Source organism: Lipotes vexillifer, unplaced genomic scaffold (genome assembly GCF_000442215.2).
Source record: "Lipotes vexillifer unplaced genomic scaffold, Lipotes_vexillifer_v1.1 scaffold239, whole genome shotgun sequence".
NCBI lineage: Eukaryota > Metazoa > Chordata > Mammalia > Artiodactyla > Lipotidae > Lipotes > Lipotes vexillifer.
In genome coordinates, this window is record NW_006769620.1 from 71,609 (window position 1) to 88,579 (window position 16,971).

The window sequence follows — 16,971 nt, forward strand, 5'->3', positions numbered from 1 at the left end:
AGGCAGAGATGTGGGAATACAGGGGAAGATCCAAAGAGAAGTATGCCAGACAAATGGATGTCACCCTCATTTTGAAGGGCCCAGTAAACCACACTCCAGACTCACTGCATTGGAAATTGTTCCCCTGCAGTACAGCTCAGTTAAAATGAGAAACCAGTCAAAACCCAAAATGTCCTGTCACAGAAAGTCTTGTTCTTAGTGCTTCCAGTGGGGAAAAAGTTGCTAACTACAGGGCCCTCTGAGGAATTTCTCTTAGACTCAATGTAAATTTTTCACTTGCTTTCCTCTGGGTCAGAGCATAAATTCTGCTCCTCTCACAAATCTCTCTTCATTCAGTTATAGTTTACCCAACCTTAGAGTATGATTTAGTTCCCTCTGTTTTTCTAAACAAAGCAAACTCTTCATTGTCGGTGGTGACAGAGAAAGACAAAGTGATACAAAGAAGCAGGAATATTTTGAACAATTCTAGTGATAGTTTCTGTTTAACTTGACACTGTACTTTGTTTTAGCCAATAAACTTCAAAATTAACTTTATTTCTATTAATATTAAAATTGGTTCACATTCCCAGAACACCCACTATTGTCTATCTAGTAAAAGTGAGCAGAGACAGGGGTGTCCACCAACCCAGCATCTATGAAAAACTGAGTGACACATAAAAACTAAGTGTGGGAGAAAAACCTTACCTGAGTCTGAATTAATAATAAATAATTACTATTGCTAAGATCTATTAGCTGCTTTCTAAGTTTCTGATACTCTGACACATGGCTGTATAGTCTGAATAAATGTGAGATTTTTAATGACCAAGATAACAAATATCTCAAAAGCCTAATACTGTGATTTGTTACTAGTTTAGTGTCTGTTTCCTATAAATAAAGCAGGTGGCCTCTCTTGGCTGTTATGTGGCCATTCAGAAGAGCCAAGTTCCTTGCCATCAGTCTCACCAATTTGTGGCCCACATTTTAAAGACTCTATTGCTGCACACGGTGTATTAGAAATGTCCTGATGTTAGAAGTTTTAATCAATCAAATCAGGCTTGTTGATTTAGTGGGATTTTGTGGACAAATCTTTGTTATCAGCTGTATAATAATTATAAGCTGTTTTACCAGTGGATAAGGGAAGGATTACTCTCCTCTTTGAGAATTGTAACTTTATAGTTACATGTATTTACTTGCCTTTTCAGAATAGAATTTACCAGCTGAGACACAGGATTATTTTTATTCAAAAGACTCCTGGGTAAATTGAAGAAGCACACTTTTGGGGGGCGGGAGGGGAGTTTAGCTTTTGTAGACAGTTGTTCCTGGAATGAAGAACAAATAAAATGAAATGAGTTTTATTTTTTCTTTCCTTTTTCAAATGTATTCATACGTGGCACAAAAATTACCTAGATGGTTAATTCAGCCCAACCCCTCATACTGTTGAGAAATGGACAGGCATTTATTGACAACTTGATGTATTCAGTGTGCAGATGTATTTTAGCCAAAGCTTTGGATTTCATATGGGCATTTTTATGGTTCTGGATCAGAACCTGCCAAAACCTTAAGAGAACTTTTCTTTTTTAGAATTCATTTTCCCTTCTTACTGTCCCACTTCAACCTGCAGCTAACTTCTCTGTCTCAAATATGCCTGAAGAGGAATTTGCTTTTCTCTCAGGTGTTCATTATGATTCCAAGTTAAGCTCATAAGGAAATAATAATGAGTCTAGATAATCTGTAGATTGGATCCTGTTTCTCTTAGCCAGATCTTCTCAATTTGATTTTTCCACCCAATACCAAAATTTTGTTTCAGCGACGTAAACATTTTGCTTCTCTTTTGCCAGATGTCTTTAGAAACAGAAATGCCTTGTGGTCTCCTTCCTTATCCTTTCCAATCTTTCTAATGTTCCCTAAACTCGCCCTGAAGTTGTTAAGAACGTAAACAACCCTGAGTCAGAAACTTTGTCTTCCATTTCTCTTACTTTCTTGATAAGGCAGCAGCCCCTCTTATCCGTGGACCCCTTTTTTTTTTTTTTTTGCGGTACGCGGGCCTCTCACTGCTGTGACCTCTCCCGTTGTGGAGCACAGGCTCCGGACGCGCAGGCTCAGTGGCCATGGCTCACGGGCCCAGCCACTCCGCGGCATGTGGGATCTTCCCGGACCGGGGCACGAACCCGTGTCCCCTGCATCGGCAGGTGGAGTCTCAACCACTGCGCCACCAGGGAAGCCCGTGGACACTTCTTTATACTTGCTTCCTGAAATACTGACATATTGGAGCCACATTCAGAGGAATGCAAATCAAGTGTCCTTAGCATGGACACAGGGAAACTGCTGTGTGATGGTTTGGTCTGCTTGAGGGGAAGAGAAACCCCGAGCATTCAAGCGTTAAGAGACAGCCACTGAGCTTTCAGCTGTGTCTGTCTACTTGGCAGCCGTCCATTTGGCAAGGCTTCAGTTATGCTAGGGCATGAGACCCGGAGAGGAGATTATCCTTCTGACTCCCATCAGAAAGTGACCCTTGACAGATTGACTGTGACCGACTAGCTTGGAAAAGTTTTCATTCAGAATGTTTGAGCCCTAGGCTTGCTGCTTTACACTGAGTCAGCAGAGACTAAGGGACCCCCAGCTGAGTGGTGGCAGCATCCTGGGCAGAGTGAGGGCAGATGCCCAGCAGGGCCGGTGTCTGGGTCTGTGTCTGATAACAGCCCTGGCCTCTTGGCCTTTTTGCACATTTTCCAGCTGTGTTCTGTACCGAGTTTTCATCTTCTCTTCCTTTCTCAGTTCCTGCTCCCTGCAAGATGAGATGCACCTGGTCCCCGCCTGTACCCCAGCCTCACCAAGCACATCTTCCCTTCTGTCCATGTTTTAGTTCTGGTGCAGCTGTCATTGGGAACGTGGCTCCTGGAGGAGGGTTCTGTCAGGGCACGTCTCTTCCCCCCTCTCTGTTTGGTTCTCATTTTTCCTCTGTTCCCACTCTGCCCATTTTCTACACACCCCATTCCTCCCCTGCCTTCCTGCCCTGCCAGTGTCCACTCACCTCTCGTCGTCTCCTCCCTCCTTCACTGTCCCCTGTGGGTGCTTATTTACTGGGGCCAGTTTCACTTCACATTGACGTCTATGTCCTCTCCTCCGTTTAATCACTAGCGTCTTCTCCCCGTGTCATTGGAGACAATCCTGTTCTGTCATCGAGCCTTAAATCCTCTCATTTTCAAAATCGATTAACACTTATGAATGCTTAAACTTCGTCACACGTAAACCTTAGACCAAGTCTCACAGGACCTATCTAAACTATTAGGCTAGTTAAAGTTTTCTGAGATCTAATATTTAAGTTTCCAGACAAAGAATCTACTATATTTGGCAATGTGAGTTTTCATTTTACCCCTAGGTAGTTAATGTGACTAACTGAAATTTATATCGTGTCGGACATCTGCTGCCTTGTGCAAGAAAAAGCCTACTGCACCTGAAGAAAGTAGTCAGTGTAATTACAGGACTAGGGCTCCTTTAAGGAAGATGGCCTCTGTGTTATGCAGTGTTTTGTTTTTGTTTTATTTTTGTGGATGTAATGACTTGATTCTCCGACCACCTTAATAAAAAGGAGGTTTAGTGTAAGGCTTTAATGGAATTGCACCTGGAAAGCCCCCTACTCAAACCTTCTCACTCCCTCTTGTTTTTCCTGGTGCCTCTACCCCCTCAGCCTCTCGCTAAGGCCAGCCTGCTCCCTCTGTGTTCCCTAGAAGTGCAGATCGCACAGGTCATCCATCTTTTAAGCTTATGTAATAACCATCCCTCCTGTTGTCTACAGCCCATCCAACTAGGCCGTGTTGTTGGGGTCTTTGAGGGGACCCAACAGATTCTTCCCCATCTGGGTTATATCCTGGTGAGAAATAGGAAAAAAGACTAAGGAAACCAAAATATCACCTTCATTACTAACAAAGAAGTTGAAGGAGGTACCTTACTATATACTAACAGTGAGCTTTCTTACTCTGAACCCCAGAATTAGGCAGCTCTCTGCAGCCATTCATGGCCACTGCTGGCCTTGGGCAGGTCTCCCACCGTGGGGCAGAGGGTGACCTGGGCTCACTGTGAGCAGCGTGTCGAAGGAAAGGCAGAGGGAGGGGCTGGGCTGCACATGCCGACTTCCTCCTTTCATATAGTTCAGCCTGATAAGGCTCACTGTGGAGCCAGTGAGAGTCGAAGAAGAGACAAGGCATATTATGCCAGTGACTGCCCCTCCGCATGGAAGGAAACGCCCCTTCAGGTACATTACAGGTCATTAGTCTCCTTAGGAGTGGGCTGCCTTTTGGTCAGGTGCCCACCCCAGTCTAGGTAATGGACATCTCTTCAAAAGCAAGAGCCCAAAGTTGATTTCCTGAGCAGAAGCCGGGGGTGGAGCACTTTAACAAGGAACATGGCAGGTATGGGGACTGGCATATCCTGCATCCTGCTTATGACCTCACAATACCACCATCTGCTCCCGGAGTATTTTCTCTGTGACCAGTCAGTTCATTTCTTCAAGCCTCGGTTTCCTTATGTAACCCTTGAAAGTCATATTTGATCAGCCATCAGTGAGAAGGAGAGAGAGAAACATTGCAATCAGGGAAGAGACTGAAGCAGATTCAGTCCATGCTGTTTTACAGGAGACAGGTATAATAAGCCTCTCCCAGAGAGCGCCACCTTGAGGCTCTCTGGAGGCAGAGTTACCTAAGCAGAGAGACTAACTTTCTCATGGAACGTTTTAGAACAGGAAAGACAGATAGCTTTCATCTCACACCACCTTCTCTTTATTAGCAGTGGCTGCCTGCAGTATGTGCCAAGAAAGATTCTGAGACTATATCCCAGCTCAGCAGAAAAGAGTTCTCTGATCGTTACTGATGTGGGTAAGGAGAGTGAGGGCCCTTGAGCCGACTAGTGGCCATTGTTGATTCAAAGAGAGCATAGGTGGGACTTCCTTCCCTAGAAATACAGCTGCCCCTGCATCAGAAGTAGGAAGGTGGGAGCTTCAAGCCGGAGAAGCACCAAATGAGGCTGGGCCACAGGGCCACAAATTTGGATGGTGCAGCAGAAAGGTCTGCAGACTTTTTCCATAAACAGCCAGATGTTAGGCTTTGTGAGCCATGTATTCCCTGTCGCAGTAACTCAGCTCTGCCATCATGGTGCCAAAGCAGCGTAGACGGTACAGAAAGGAACGGGCATGGTGGTGCCACAGTAAATCTTATTTTACGAAAGCAAACAGTGGGACATAGTTTGTTGCCTGGTGTAGAGAAGAGACCAAGATCTAGAACTAGAAGGTCTAGAACTCTGGAAACTTCCCGTGGTACCAGTGTCTAAATCTCCCTCCATCCTCAGCTCTGAAAGATGTCGTTAGGAGCCAGCAAAGCATTTGACAGGCAATATTAAGCTCTCCATATCCAACTTCTTCTCAGGAAAATATTAGCAATGACGTCTACTCAGGAAAATATTTCTCCCAGATACATTCAGAGCCTGCGCAGTGATATAGTCACGTCACTTCTTAGGCAGCAGTGGAGTTCCAAAGCCAGCGTTTCAGACAGGAGTCTCACACCACCGAAATTACCTGTGAAAATTCCTGCAATCACCTTAAATTAGAATATATCAATACATGGATTGAAAGCCATGAGGTAGACTCAAGGAAGGTGTGAAAGGGAAGTCCACATGCAGATAGATAAGGGCGTATGTGGGAATGTTCCTTCTTTATACAAACAGTCCTATCCCAGCAGGTGCAGAACTATAAAGTGTCCTACTTGCCAGAGGGTTCTTCCCATTTTAGTTTAACGTTAAGGCTCCTGTACCTTTGGTTTGCATTAATATCTGTGTTACTTTTTTGAGAGTTCATATAGTTGAAAGCAAGAGTATAGGTACCTGTCATAAGCCCTCAACAATTATATGTCAGACTTGATCCTAAACCTGCTTGTGTGATCATAAGCGCATACACATCACTCGTGGAAATGTTGTAAAAAACCTGGCATTCCGCTTCCTGCCACCGCCTGCTGTCATCATAGGAATGCCTGTCACACTCACACCCTGGGCATTCGGTTTTTTCTTACCAAGGGAGAAGAAATCATTGAGGCAAGTAGGTGTGCATGATACAGCCCCACAGGCTATCTTATGCCATCTTCAATTTTTATAAAATGTGATACAAGGTATTTCAGTAAGATACTCATCCAGCTGCAGTAACTTTCCCAGGTTGCTCAGCTAGTTGGTAACAGAGCAAAGTCTAAATCTCAGCTTCCTCATCTGTGAAATGGGAATAAAAATATGGCAGCCTCACAGGGTTATTGTAAGGAGCAGATTAGTTTTAAAATAACCTAGAATGATCCCTGACTCAATAAATGTCAGCTCTCATTTTTATCTGAGCTCTTGTCCACACTCGACTGATTCCATATGGATGGGCTCCACTGGCTGCCTGCAAGGTGCTAGATGTAAGATGCCCATCATCTCAGATGAATGAGGGCCACTGATGCAGCAGGAGCTTTGCCTCTCATCCTCAATGAATTATTCCATTTCCGACAGTATAATAACAAGACACAAGAGATGTGATAAGCTTTCTAAATTTACGTGTCACCAAGAAAATGGACCTCCTCTGTCTGATTGTCGCTTGAAAGATTAATGGAGGAGGATCAAGGGCACAGGGACCGTGAACATTTGAGGAGGAATCTGCTGCTTTATAGAATTTGGTTTTCTTCCACTGACCTCTCCTATCCCAGGGGGAGGGAAAAAAAGACTCAATTACTCAAAGCAGAGGTCGAAATATTTTAGGATTTATGAGCCATGCTGTTTCTGTCACAAGTCCTCAGCTCTGCCACTGTAGCGCAAAAGCAGCCGTCGACAATCTGTAAATGAATCACTTTGGCTGTGTTCCACCGAAACTTTATTTATGGACACTGAAATTTGAATTTCATGTAATTTTCATGTATCACAAAATATTATTCTGATTTTTTCCCCAACTGTTTAAAAAATGTAAAAACTATTCTTAGTTCCCAGGTGGTACAAAAAGGCAGCAGGCTGGGTTTGTCCCCCATGCCATAGTTTGCTAGCCCTGACAGCACCAGCCGGAGAGTCAGATATGTCACGGCTCACTGGCTGTTTGACTGAACAAATTATCTCACATGTCTGGACGTCATTTTCCTCTAGTGAGAACAAGAGACTTATCCTAAAGGAGCCCTGGGATTCCTTCTAGCACTAAAAGGCCAAGGCTTTGTGGTTGTCATGTGGTTTTACAGTCAGACAAACCTGGGTTCTAGTCCTGGTTCAGCCTGTGATTTGCTGGGGGATGTTGGGCAAGTTCCTAAGCCTCCCAGTGCCTCGGTCGCCTCATCTGTGAAGTGGGGATAAAAATTATGTGAACTTTAGGGTTGCTGTGAAGATTCAACTGATAGGATACTTGTGAGCCCCTTTAGTCACTTGTCCAAAAAACATTTATTATACCTAGTATATACTGAATAAGTGCTAACTATTGTATTCTTTTTTAAAAAGCTGAATTCCTATTAATATAATACTTTTAAAAAGACAGCTTCTGCACCCTTTGACTAGAGAGTGGTTTTCTTCACAGCCCTGTGATAAAAAGCTGGCCTGAGTGGCAGGGAGGGGCTGCACCTTTTGAACAAAGCCCTGTAATTTGTATCCACTACTGTTGTCTTCTCTCCACGTAATGAAAGCAAAGAACAAATTTTGATAAATTAACCTGGCATCTCCGTATACAGCTCTTTCACTCCACCAAGTGGCAGGAAGTCAGTGGTAAATCATGCAGAAGAGGTGGAGAATTTTTAAAGATTTTAATAATTATTGGTATCCTTTTTATAATATCCTCTACCAATAGAGCAAGATTTCCTTTTAAAATCTGTCCCTTTTGACTCTCTATGTACTGCTGTTTTTAAGGCATGCAGTTGGTAGGTAATGATTTATCTGAGTGGCTTTCAACAGGCGGAGATGAAGAAATGCCTAAAGTGCGACCAGCATGAGTTGATCAGTTAACTGTATAGGTGTTTATTAAAAGTGTTGTCCTGCAGCCTCATTAAAAAGCAATGCAGCGTTTAATAAATATTAGAGCATGTCAGCAGCGCAATTTAAATGTGGGGAAGAGATCAATTTCTCTTGTAATTGGATGCACAGGCATAAACAGTCTGTTTGGAACTCTTGATTCTGTGTCACAGTTTAAAGCAGCTATGATGGCTTCTATTTAGAAATAAAGCCTGGGGAGGGAATGGGAGATGTCAGCCACTTGGTGAATCAAGAAGAAACTAACCTGAAATGCTCACATAATATCATTAACAAAAGGAATCTGCAAACGAGTAAGGCTCCCTCTGTTCCTCTTTTCTTTTCCAATGACCTCATTTCAGTGACTGCTGTTTTCTTTCTAGCCCTCTTCTCTGTGCATCCCCACTTCCCCTTCCAGCTGCTCTCTCAACAGGAACCAGGAAGCGACTTGTAATTCCTCTCCAAGGCAGTGTCCGTGGGCAGCAGGGCCTGCCCTGGCTTTGCTTCTCCCTGGCCCATCCCTAGCCCTGCCGGCCAAGCAGAAACCAGTCAGGGTGCTGGAAGGGAGATGCTGGCAGGGTCAGGGTAGGGCTGCTGCAGAAGGGACTTGGCAACCTCACTTGTTTTCCCCTCACTCTCTGTTTGACTCTTTGTCTCTCATTCTCGTAGTTGTCTCTGTCTCTAGTCTCCTCTCTCTCTCTTTTTTTTTTTGTCTCTTTAAGTAAGCTATGTACAGAAGAGCATCTACATTCACACTGCTATATGAGGCAGTTGGGTGATATAAGCATGAATTATTTTCTATTTTGTAAAGTTGACCACCCTTCCTTCCTTCCTTCTTCCCTCTTTCCCTTTCTCTCTCTCTGTCTCTCTTGTCTCTCTGTTTGTCTCTCTCCTGCCTCTCTTTCTGTTTCTTTCTTTTCGACTCTCCTGCCTCGGGCTCTGCCATGCCTTCTGTGTCATCTGATCTCTGTCTGTGTGTGCTTCTCTCTTTCTTGCCTCTGTTTCTGACACCCCCCCACACACCTCACATGACAGATTTGCATCTGACCAAGGCCCCTCTGTATGTGCCCCCTTCCTCCTCATACTCCTGTGTCCGAGCTTTATATTTCAGGGCGAGGTTCTCTTCCAAAACTGCTTGGTTCTGAGCATGCCTAGTGAGTGCTTAATAATTAAGGCTGTAATTAAAGTGTAGCTGCAAGTATAATTAAAATTTACTTTAGTGGATCCTGGAATGATGAAGCGATTAGGCATTTTGATATGGCCCTGCAGGAGTAGCTGGAGGGAGAGAAGGGCCGTGTGTTTGTGCGGCGCTGCCCCACCCTCTCTTACCCTGGCCCCCCTGGCTAGTTGTTAACCTTGCGCACAGCAGCTTCTTGTGCCTGGGTGGCCAGCAGTGGCAGCAGCTTGGAGTCCTCCCTCAAGGGCACTCAGTACAGCCAGTTAATACATGGACCTTCTTAGAGAAAGAGGCTACGACAGAAGCCCCTGAAAACTCAGAGAAAGCTCAGGATCAACCCTCCTCATTTTCTCCTCCTGAAAAAGTGTTATTTGGGGGTGTTGGGTCAGCAAGGTGATCAGAAGAGGACTCACCCACACTTGCTGCTGCCTTGAGCACACTTTGTATGGATGAGCCCATCTGTAGTTAATCAGTCCATCTACAGACACATCCTGCGTGTGGGATACCATGCTGAGCCTGGAGGTACGCGGTGAGCAAGGCTGACCAAGTGGCAGCCCTCGTGAAGCGAGTGCTTAGTGGGGACAAGAACAACATCAATAAGCAGTCCAAATAGTCCTGTGACTTTAGACGCACAAAGTTTTCTAGAAGCTCATTTTACAATCCACTGCTCTGCACTGGGGGTTGGGATGTGGTGACAAGAAGGCATCCCCAAAGAAATGCCGTTTAAACAGGTAGCTCATGGACGTATGGTGTCTGCCCAACAGAGAGGGCAACAGAGCTCCGGTTGGAGGGCACAGCGGGCCAAAGCCGCAGCTTGTCTGTAGGTTTACAGATTTCTTTGTCAGTCATTTTCCCCCTTGGGAATATCTGGTGCTACGTTGGGTGCTGAAGAGGGGATTAATTAAGGAACTGGCTAGTTGGTTATATCAGTCCGTTTACCCCTCCCCCAAAAAAGTGATCAAGAGCTTATTTCAACCATACACATGGAAAGGAACTCAGCTAAACATGAACAAACAGTTCTTTCAGTGGGCAGGAACCATAAAGTTGGCCCTCAGGAAGAGGAGGGTCTGACTTGGTGGCAGACCTCAGGAGCATCATTCCAGCACTTGTCTCTTCACTTGACTTTTTCACCCTCTGAGTATTTGCACAGCCTTTCTCTTACCTGCTTACTTGTGACTGGTAAGTCCTTTTCATGCTACTACTTTCTATTTCATGGAAACTACTCATTGAGATTCTCTGGAGAGCGAATCTAATTGGACAAGCTAATGACCATGGTCTTTGTTTGGACCACCCTTGGATCAGGTGCAGTCAGTGTCTTGGGAATAATTGAGGTCCGCCTTGGGACAGAGAATACCCCGTGGTCCCTCATAGAGCAGGGGACAGTGGGGATGGAAGGTTTAGCCAGAAGGGGAGATTGGAAAGAGGAGACATCCTAGTTGTATGTGTTCCTTGTTCTTGAATAGCTTATAGCCTCATTGAGGTTCAGATGATCTCATGCATGGGAAAGTGCTGTGTGTTTTAAATGTCAAACAGGAGTCACCAGGAAATCAAAATAGAGTCTGAAAAGCAAAGGATTTTGAAACCAAATCCTGCCAATCAGTCACTAAGCCTCAGTGCTCTTGGCTTAAAAAAAAAAGAACTGATTTATAAACACCGAATTCACAAGTTCTTTTAGAAACATCGAACTCACAGAGTCCTTGTAAGGGTCAAATAAAGTAATGTGAATCAGAGATTTTTTTTTTGTTACTTTTTGTTATGATGATGATGATGACACATATTTGCAAAATCATAAGAAGGACTTATTCAAGTATAGCGTGGATGTTTCAAGCCTTGTTGAATGCTCATTGCACTGCTTCCTAACTATTACTAGCCACGCTCGCTAGACTAGCCTTTAACTTATCTGTGCCTCAGTCCTCTCCTCTGTAAAAGGAAGATAATAATAGAAGCTCTCTCAGGGTTGCTACTGAGGAACAAAGGAGCTAGTGTACTTAGAACCCCAGAACAATGTGTGACCCGTGCTAAGTGATAGCTGCTATTATTGCGTTTATTTTTATTATGGCTACTACTAGCACAGCTAATTCAGTCCAGTTAGACAGAGCTTGGCAGGCATGGGTGAGACCTGTACACAGGAGGAATCACGTGGAGGAAAGGTGGATTAGAAGGTGAGGAATGTTCAGTCAGATGAGACTGCCTCTTGGGGTGATGCATGGGGATCTTGGGAGCTGTGTATTGAGAAAGGAAGAGGGAGAAGAGCCTTTTGTATCTCAACGTAGATTTCTTCCCTGGCAGGTTGGAGGCCAGGTGGAGAGTGAGTACTAGTCCCTGTCGCTGTTGAAGGAGATGAACATTTCCATATTTAACTTGCATTGACCTCCTGGTGCAAAGACTGATTCGATTCTGTGTCTGTCAGGGCTTTGATTCACGCTGCATCACTACTCCATGAAAGCGCTGCCTACAGGTTAATGTTGGAATCCCTTAGCTTGGTACCCAACTCCTCCCACAGTGTGATCCTCTGTCCTACTTTTCAACCTCTGGGACCTTGGCTGAAGCTTTACCAAATGAATCAAAATGCACACTGAGGTTGTTCTTAATGAAATAATAAATCTTTGGGCTTCCCTGGTGGCGCAGTGGTTGAGAGTCCGCCTGCCGATGCAGGGGACACGGGTTCATGCCCCAGTGCGGGAAGATCCCACATGCCACAGAGTGGCTGGGCCCGTGAGCCGTGGCCGCTGAGCCTGCGCGTCCGGAGCCTGTGCTCCGCAAAGGGAGAGGCCACAACAGTGAGAGGCCCACGTACCGCAAAAAAAAATAATAATAATAATAATAATAATAAATCTTTATATCTGCATTAGTTAAGTACCAGTGTGAAACAAATTGCCCCGAAATTTAGCTGATTAACCTAAGGAACATTGATCATCTCGAAGTTTCTGTGGTGGGGAATCCAGGGCTGGCTTAGATGGGTCCTCTGACTCAAGGTCTGTCATAAGTGCAGTCACACTCTTGCAGCCTGGGGTCCTGTCGCAGCCTGCCTTGGGGAGGGTCACCTCCAGCCCCACTCACATGGTTGTTGACAGGATGCAGCTCCTAATGGGTTGTTGGAATGAAGGCCTCAGTTCCTCCTTGGCTTTTGGCTGGAGGCTGCCCTGAGTTCCTTGCCTCGTGAGCTTCTCCATAGGGCAGCCCATCGCTCACAGCGTGGAAGTTGGCTTCGTCAGAGTGAACACACAGAAAGTGGACTTTGTCTCAGAAGTGACCTTCCATTACTTTTGCTATATTTTTGTTCATTAGAGGCAGGTCACTGGCTCCAGCCCACACTCAAGGGGCGTGAGCACCAAGAAGTCGGGATCAATCATTTGAGAGCCATTTTAGAAGCTGCCTCCCACCCTTACAAAGTAGTATGTTAGCTAAAGTAATGCTCACTCCTGTAACAACAGGCATGTGCTGAAATGTAAGAGGCAACATACTAGAAGTTTCTTTCTCATTCATATAAAGTCGGAGACAGTGAGTGAGCCAGGTGCTCTGCTCTACAGGGTTACTCAAGCATCCGGGCTGAGGGAGTCATTGTCATCTGAAACAAGTGTCTTCCAAGGTTGTCTTAGCTGACAGCATTCCAGAAGACAGAGAAGGAAAACCAAGAGAGAGAGAATATAGAGAGTACCAGTGGAGATGTTATGGGCATGTTTTTCATTTCTGCTCACAGTGTATTGGCCAGAACTCAGTCACATGAGCCTCCCGTCTGCGAGGGGACCCGGGAAACGCAGTTCCTGTTTGGGCAGCCACTTCCCAGCAGTAGCTCTCCCCACCCCGTAGCAGAGGAGCATGGATCTTTGGAAGACAGCCAACCATGACTGCCACAGAGACTTTGCCTTTTACAAAATGCTTTCAGGTGTATTATTTCATTTGCTTCTCATGGCAACCTGTGCTACCAGCATTATTACCTCATTTTAAAGACAGGGAAACAGACCAGCATGTCGTTAGAACATAATTAAAGAGAACAGGATTCAAGTACCATCTCTGCCTCTTACAACCTGTGTGACTATGGAGAAGTTCCCCTATGAACCTCTCTGTGCCTCAGTTATCTCATCTGTGAAACAGGGACAATGGGATTTATTCATAGTCATTGTAAAGTTTTCATATGCCCCATGTAAGTCACTTAGCATTATATCTGGTATGCAAGATTAGCATTGCACTGGTATGCAAGTGCTTAATCAGTACTAGTTATGAGGAAGATGATCACAATGTTATGTCTGGAGATAAAGAAGTTGAGGCACAAAGGAGTTAAATGATTTACCCAAGATTATGCAACTAATAGAGTGGCCAGCCAGGACTGGTGACTGGGAATTTTCGGTAACAACTTCCCTACCTTTCAAGTTCTTGCTTGCCCTAGAGGCCATTGGTCAGATTCCTGTGTAAAGTTGCAGTGAGTCAGCCTTGACCCGAAGACACAGTGCCCAGTGTCCCCTTCACCATGGCTCTGGTGGACCCAGGGTCCCGGGAAAATCAACACTGCACCACCTTCTCAGCTCATCTGCTCCTCCTTAACTTGGCCTTTGCCTTTTTGTATGAAACATGCTGACCAAGCACCTCCTTTTAATTTATACTCTGAGGTCCTCCAAGGCCTATATTTCAAGGTCTTTGTTTATAAGTAGGCTCTGTCTTGCTAACTACATGAAAGCACGGGAGATGATGTAAGATGAGATGTTTCATTAAGACACTTAAATTTTATCACATTTCTCCCAGGGGCTTGTTCACACTGAAAGAAGAGAAAAACATTTCGCATGTTAAATAGTCATCGAAGAACACATTTGGGTAGGGTAGCTTGGCCCGCAAATGCTACAGATCCACAAGGAATGGCCAAGAGACATCAGAGGCTACAATGTTCATTTTCATGGCATCTGACCTTTTTGTTATACGGAGTGAGGAAGAAGCATAGATGGACACATTGAATACTGTCATTGTCTCCAAGCAGTGGATTCATGGCCTTAGGTGGGCAGATTCTCTGAACTTCAGATCTCAGATTGGGTCACAACTCAGACCCTTCGTTTCAAGAGATCATTAAGACAAAAGGCTTCTGGAATGGGCCAGAACCATATTAAGTCCACTTGAGTGTGGATTATCAGCAGAAATTTCAGCTTCTATCAGTAAAAAATGTCCATTAGCCTCTTGCAAGTCCTATCTTTCATCTTTTTTTCTAGCTGGACCATCACTTGATACAGATCTTGTCACATCATCTTTCCCGTCAATGACATTGATTAGAACCTGAATTTAATTTACTTCCTGGTGAAAGGCCACAGAGAGATTAGTCCTGAGCATCCTCATGTATTACTGCCAGTACTCCATACCATCCCAACGCCTTGATTTACCATTCTCTTGCTCATTTTTTGTACATAACTTTTTCTTTAGATTCCGTATTCAGACTATTCAATCAAGGGATAAATCCATTGCAGAATATTTTCTCTTTCAAACTAGTTGAACAAGGTGTTGTTAATCTTTCTTTGTTCACAGTCTTCTAAGAACCTCATATTTCCATTTTTTTTAATTCCAGAGAAAATACAGGCAGTATCTTTTTTAATGCCAGGCATTTGAGGTGAAAAGAGGAAGAAAATAAGTTTGTCATCTGGATATATCTAAATAGCCAGATCTGGATCATAAAAAGCTGAACTGAGTTGTAATTAAATGGTGTTAGGAGACTCGGGCATCCCATGATTTCAGATTGTACGAAACTTCCTGGGGCACCACCTCCAGTTCCATCTCAGTGACTGTACACCGTCCCCCCACCCCCTTCCAGGAACCAATGTCCATGAGGCCCAGAACATTCTCAGTAACAGCGGACTCCCCATTACTTCGGCCGCCGACCTGGAGGATGCAGCCAAGAAAGCTGTGGCCAGCGTGGCTGAGAAGTGATGTCTTTGTCCTGATCCCTTGGAAGAAGAAGTGCATTTACCCATAAAAAGTAATGGTTTTCTCATCACTGTGAAGAAAATGGTTATCCCACTGGGGAAAAAGCGGAGAAGGAAGGAGCAAGAATCACTGTATAAAAAACTCCAATCTGTATTTTCTTGACTATCTAGACAGCCTAAATAATGTGATTTCCCTTATAGTCTTCATTAAATTAATGCCCTGCATTCTAATACTTCCCTGTCATGGTGAGCTAGCTCGGTAGGCATTATTTTGCCAGCTCTGGGGAGCAGTCTATGTGGCCAACCAGTGTGCATGTGAGATCAGGCCCTGCATTATATCTGGTATGCAAGATTAGCATCTTGCATACCAGATATTGCATACCAGAAATTGTTCATTTACAACAATTTTGGTGAACATTTCGTCCTGTGTAATTAAAAAAAAAACAAAAAACCAAAAATCACAGGCTGTAAAAAAAAAATCAGACAAGATTACATTGAACAGTTTTACCACCGAAAGGTGCAGCTAAGACATTGAAACAGATAGGTGTTATAAACTGCAACAGTTTTTACAATTTCCAACTCCAACATGTTTAGAAAATCCATAAATATTACAAAATATATTTTACAATGAAAGATCTGCAGTCAGTACCCCATACATGTATCCTACCATTTGCCTTAATATTGAATATACTGTTTACCTCCCACTAAAAATAAAACCAGAAGCCTTATTTGTGATTTTGGAGTAGAAGTTTCCCTTTTAATATCAAAACTGAAGAAGGTTGATTCTTATGGAAATCTCTGACTCTCATTTCAAGATGAGACAACACTGAAAATTAAATTACGCTGTGAGTGTCTCTGTCTTCTCTTCCCTCCCATTTTCCCTCAGAATCTACCACCTGGGAAAATGTAATTGGGAGAATGTGGCTTTTTTGCAGTGTCCATTTTTATGGTGGGAATGTGATTTAGGTTTTTGTTTAAATTTTGGTAAATTTTTATCTGTACAGAAATTCAAATAAAATCCTCTGTTTTGTAAACTCTAATATCTGTGTTTCTTATTTTAATCAAGTTGATTCCTCAAACATTTTTTTTCTTTTACTAAGACACTAGCCTTAGTGTCTTAGGCATATCTCCAAAGTTAGAAAATTTGGGTTGTCCCAGGATTATTCCAGTTCTACTCAACTTTATCAGCAACCATATCTGTTAAGAGATTATTTAATGAAAGAATGAACATTATATACACACCAGAAGCCCAGGTAAGTGCCACAGATGTCTAATAGGTTAAAATGTGACCTCAGTTTGCATAAGGAAATATACAGACGTAACCTCCTCCCATATATGAGGCTCAGGTGCCAACATTAACAGTTTCCTTCTCAATGTGCAAATGTGTCACATACCAAACCTTTTTGTTGGTCTTTTTTTTTTTTTTTTTTTTACCAGTTTTTACATTGTTCTCATAAATTTCGTATCGGGACAAAAGTGTTTTTTTTTTTTTTGCGGTACGCGGTCCTCTCACTGTTGTGGCCTCTCCCGATGCGGAGCACAGGCGCCAGACGCGCAGGCTCAGCGGCCATGGCTCACGGGCCCAGCCGCTCCATGGCATGTGGGATCCTCCTGGACCGGGGCACGAACCCGTGTCCCCTGCGCTGGCAGGCGGACTCTCAACCACTGCGCCACCAGGGAAGCCCTGGACAAAAGTTTAAAAGTCATTATTTTATAGATCCATATTTGCCATGGAGAAAGAGCTCATTTGATAGACCAATCTTATGTTCTTTCTTAATTATTATGCAATGCATGAAAAATATTAACAGTGTCTTTTTAAGTGTGTTTTGGTTTTTGATAGATTAACTAGTTAGTATTGTAAAAGAAATAATGTATACTCTGTCATTTAGACAAAAACTACATATTTGACTCTTGCCCTTTGTAAAAGCT

General features: G+C 43.8%; 1 protein-coding gene across 1 annotated transcript in view; it reads left to right on the top strand.

Moving 5' to 3' along the window:
* SUCLG2 (succinate-CoA ligase GDP-forming subunit beta) overlaps nt 1–15,046 on the top strand; it is a 31,265-nt gene extending 16,219 nt beyond the window's left edge. Inside the window, exon 3 of the mRNA XM_007445681.1 lies at nt 14,931–15,046. Within this exon, the coding sequence (XP_007445743.1) occupies nt 14,931–15,046 (116 nt within the window). The remainder of the gene's footprint in view (nt 1–14,930) is intronic.
* Nucleotides 15,047–16,971: the final 1,925 nt, after the last annotated feature.